The 5233-nt window shown below is 35.4% G+C and overlaps 1 protein-coding gene across 1 annotated transcript in view; it reads left to right on the top strand.

Moving 5' to 3' along the window:
* Window positions 1-4897, top strand: part of med13a (mediator complex subunit 13a) — a 122085-nt gene extending 117188 nt beyond the window's left edge. The window contains 1 exon segment of the mRNA XM_030153640.1: window positions 3859-4897. Coding sequence (XP_030009500.1) covers window positions 3859-3991 — 133 coding nt within the window. The 3' untranslated portion in view covers window positions 3992-4897.
* Window positions 4898-5233: the final 336 nt, after the last annotated feature.

The raw sequence follows: 5233 nt of genomic DNA, 5'->3' as shown, positions 1-5233 counted from the left end.
TGGGTAAAAACTTCTGTTCTCCTTTAATTTCTGAACGTTTTGCTATTATAAAACATAATTTTTAGATGTTTATAAAATAATACAATGTGCATCGCTGTGATAAAAAGTGGAAAAAAAAAATCATGAGCATATGTATTCCTGTAGATATGGATTTTATGTTTACATTTATTTAGTTTAAGTAATCTTACTTAGTCCTTAGAAAGAAAACAGGTAGTAAGAAGTCATGGGAAAAAAAACATGACTTCATTTGCACATTTGAAAAAGGAGGACATGGATTTTACCCCAGCGTTAAGGTGCTGTGCTGGAAAAACTAGAAAATGACCCTTAAAAGTGCTTGAAAAATCTGTCTGAACCCTGAAGTAACAAAGGATTATAATCATTAACCTTCCAGTATCCAAGTGGGCATGTTATGCACACTTTGCTCTTCATGTTATTAAAGGTCATATGACTTTTCACAATTTGTTTTAGGTCAGAATTCAAGTCGTTCATTTTTTGCATCATTTTTAATATTCTGACCCAGCCTCTAAAATGCACACTGACACATTTTAGAACATATGACCAAGCACAAAAAATAAAGATGCATTTTAACCAATGATCGTGTTAATCACTAACATATGCCAGGATGAAAAAACAGCAGTTTTAATTCTGATGGTGTATTTTTTCTCCTGAATCCAGAACATGTCACTGTTTGACTAAATATCAGAAGCATATCTGTAGTAAACACACGACTGTCACTGACCTCATTCATGTTTAACCCATAAAAACAAACGTCCAACCGACCAAAACCATCGACTGATGGAACTGTGTAATACCTGCTGACCCATTAATTCTATCAGTACGTGTGAATAATTGGTGTAAAATGCACTTATCCATCTTTTCATGGTCATCACATATGACCCTTTTTGGACATCCAGAGGCTCCGTAGTTACCATGGAAACACCGTCATCTTCTACAACATTTATTCACCAGTAAAACCCGTGGGGTTGGATCAGTGACAGTGGATGGACACACTGGGTTTTTAATATATTACATAAAATGAACAAAAAAGAGTAAAACAAAGGAAGCAGAGAATGTACGAGGTGTGGTGTTGAATCTTTGGTCTGAATGGGGTTCATCGTGTTCTGCTGCTAAATCTGCTTCTTTGGATGCTGTTCTCTGACTCCTCCAGTCATTTCAACAAAACCCTGAACTGGAGAAACAGCGATAAAATAATGATAATAATAATAATAATTTCTGATTACGTTTCCAGTTTTCAGACCTAATCCTCCATCTGTCGGTTCCACTTTTCCAAGTTCCTCAATCCGTTTTTTAAAAATAATGTCAATGTATTAAATATTTGATTCACGGCCATATACCTCATATCTGTTTCAGCACAATATTACTTTATTTAGACAATATATTTTTAATTTTCCAACTTGTCCAACAAATACAGGATGGATATTTTATGAATCCCTCAAGTAAAAAAGTAAAGTGCAAAATGTTGAACAACAGAAACAAACAAACACCAAACAGAGTCAAAATGATACATGAGAAGTACTTGAGTAAAACTTCAACCTTGGTTTAGAACAGGGGCGTCAAACATGCGGCCCATGGGCCAAAACCAGCTCGCCAAAGGACTGAATGTGTGAAATGCAAGAGTTTTACTGAGTTAGTAACAATGATTCAGACCAGTAAAATATTACCATCAAAACCTATAAATAATGACAACTCCAAATGTTCCTCCTTGTTTTAGTGTAAAAAATAACAATAAAACTACATGAAAGTGTTTACGTATAACCCATAAAGACCAGCACTACTTTTATGTCAGTTCCCAAATGGAATTTTCTCCGTATTTAACCTTTCTGAAGTGATTTGTCCCCATTTATTATAATATTTTCCTCTGCATTTTGTATTTTATTTTATTTCATTTCATTTTATTTACTTATTTAGACAGGGACAATGTACATTATACATGAACCTTAAAAAGGACAGATGTCGTGTGCCAGGTTCTAGCACTAGTGCTAATTTCTGCCTGTAGTCCCTGTTCAGGCTGATGTTATCATTAAAAAACAGACATTAATAAAACCTAAAACATTAAAAAACAGTTTAAAAAAATAAATGAATAAATGCATATTTATAACTCCATCTATATCATTAAAAACAGACATTAATAAAAACTAAAACATTAAAGAACAAAAAAAAAAAAAAGCATATATTATCCGTATAAATCAGGTATTTTTCTGTATTTAATTCACTGATCATGTAGATATTTGTAAAAGCTCAGATTAAAGTTGAAGGTTATTATATCAAAAACAGAAGAAAACTGAAGAAAAAGTGAGTTTTTCAGAAAAATCCACCATTAACTGAACATAAAACAAGTGTGTCCATTCAGGTTTGACCGGTCAGTCAATGTTGTAGAAGATGATGGTGTTTCTATGGTAACTACGGAGCCACTGAACGTCCAAATATGGTCATATCTGATGACCATGAAAAGATGAAGAACTGTATTTGACACCAGTTATTGGCATGGATTAACAGGATTAGTGGATCAACAGGAGTTAACCAGTTTACATCAGTACATGGTTCTGGTTGGTGATGGATGTTTGGGTCTTTAAGGGTTAACGTCTATCTTGTCGCAAAAATTGTGAATAACCTGAACAAATATGAACAACCTGAAATGTTTTAAGATAAATAAGTATAATTGTACCAGTGTTCTGCCTGTCATTACATGTTTAGTGTTTGTAGATCCACTGTGATCTGTACGTTCTAATGCACACGTTTAAATGATGAACTGAGGCAGAATAGTGTTAGAATTACACTGATTTAGTTTAAGAAATGTCAGGTTGTTCATATTATTCTCATTTTTCGAAGCATAGTTTGTAGACGTAAACATTTTCAGAATGTAATTTTACCTTTTTTCATTTCAAAACATACAGAAAAGTTTGCATTTGTCATTATTTCTAGGTTATTATGTTATTATTTTACTGATCCGGTCCATTTGAGATCATACTGGGTTGTAACTGGACCCTGAACTAAAGTGAGTTGGACCCGTTTGTCTTAAACCACAGGTGTCAAACATGTGGCCTGGGGCCCAAATCTGGCTCACCAAAGGGTCCAGTCCGGCCCTGGGATGAATTTGTGAAATGCAAAAATTACACTAAGAAATTAACAATCCTTTTAGTTCAGGTTCCACATTCAGACCAGTTCAGTCTGCAGTGGGCAGGACCAGAAAAATACTATCAGAATAACAGAGAAATAATGACAACTGACAGTGTTTCTGTTTGTAAATGTAAATATTTTCATGTATTTACACTAAAACAAAGTATAATTTTGCAACAAAAAAAAAAAGTGAATAACCTGAACAAATATGAACAACCTGAAATGTCTTAAGAGAAATAAGTACAATTTTAACAATATTCTGTCTGTTATTAAATGTTTTGTGTGTTTGTAGATCCACTGTGATCTGTAAGTTCTAATGTACATGTGGAAATGATAAACTGAGGCAGAATAGTGTTAAAATTACACTGATTTTTTCAGTTTGTTCATGTTATTCACATCTTTTGAAAGGACAGTTTGTAGATGTAAACCTGTTCATAATGTAAATTTGCTTTTTTCGCTCTAAAACAGAAAAGTTTTGGGTTTGACATTATTTCTACATTATTGTGTTCTTATTTTCCTGGTTGGGCCCACTGCAGATCAGATTTAACTGAATGTGGAACTGAACTAACATGAGTTGGACCCATGTGTCCTAGAACAGGATCTGGATCAGGGTCTGGATCCTTGCACAGTTGGTGTTGAATCACTAAACCTGCCCTAAAGCGTTGTTTGTCGGTGTTTGTGTGATACTCAAAGTCACGCCTGGTTGTTGTTCCTGGACAGATTCGTGTTGGAGCAGTACAACGCCCTCTCCTGGCTGACATGTGACCCAGCAACGCAGGACCGCCGTTCGTGTCTGCCCATCCACTTCGTGGTGCTCAACCAGATGTACAACTTCATCATGAACATGTTGTAACCGACGGCCCGGTACCGAACGGACACAGGGGAACCATTTGACAGCAGAGGCGGCCGCTGCCAGAGGAGGCTTTTTTATTTTTATCAAGAACCGGGCGGCGAAGCGGATCCTGGATTAGACGCCCGTTAAAGGCTGAGACGGTCCTGACGGTTGACACGACATAAAGGTCTGCACACAGACAAGGGAATAAAGAGGAGGAGCAGAGTCTGTGGCCAGTCTGAACCCCAACCAGAACCAGAACCACAAGTCTGTATCTGTAAAGTTCTACCAAGAAAAGGGACGAATCTGACCACAGAAAAAACAAAAAAAACTCCAGAATGGATCTTTGGTTTTAAGACCTGTAATTGCTTTTTATTCCTTTGGATGAAATAGTATCCAAATGAAATGCCTGCATCTATCTTATTTATTGTAAGTTTTTAAATGTATAATTTGTCTTATTTCTTAACCTCTTTTATATATAAAAAATGGAGAAGGTTTATATCACCTTCCTGCTTTAAAGCAATTGGTCTAAGATATATGTAATCGTCTTAATTAAAAAAACAACCAGGAAAAAAAACTCCCATAAAAATCCAACAAAGTCCCAGTAGGTTGCTTTTAGAGTATTATTTTTTGTAATGGAGACAGAATATTTGTAATGTCACAATGTACAGAAGAGTTAAAGTGGAGAATTATGTTCATGCCTTTGAGCATGAAGGACTTACAGCAAAGCTGTAGCTACAGAGGACTTGTACAGCAATGAACTTCACTGTGTTCAAATAAAGAGGTACATTGTTGTATATAGTATTTTATACCACACATTTAGACACAAAAACCAAACGGCAATATATATATAAATAATTATATATGAAGGCCATGCCAGCAGTTGGTGGTGTGGCTTCTGTTTTAGGAATAAAGTGCGTCAACTTATTTTACTGTGACTGTGTGCATTGATTTTTTGGGGGGGGGGGGGGGGGGGGCAGTAGGACAAAGACACCAATAGTGGACGGAGAACTGTTGGCATCTGGGAAGTAACTGACCTCAGGTCTGACTTTTATTTTAAGGAGTAAAAGAAAATAGCATCTAGAATGTGAGTCAAGGTTCGAATAGTTTTGGATTTTTCATTCTAGTTTTATTTAGTTCTGACTTTTTTTCTCTAATTCAGTTTTAATTTGTTTTTAGAGAAGGTTTGATAGTTTTTATTTTCATTTTTTTCTAAATGCTTAGTTGTAGTTTAGTTGTAGTTCAGTTGTAGTTTCAGTTGTA

This window comes from Sphaeramia orbicularis, chromosome 14 (genome assembly GCF_902148855.1).
Source record: "Sphaeramia orbicularis chromosome 14, fSphaOr1.1, whole genome shotgun sequence".
Taxonomy (NCBI): Eukaryota; Metazoa; Chordata; class Actinopteri; order Kurtiformes; family Apogonidae; genus Sphaeramia; species Sphaeramia orbicularis.
The sequence above is the reverse complement of the archived record's forward strand: the minus strand, read 5'-3'. Positions and strand labels throughout refer to the sequence as shown.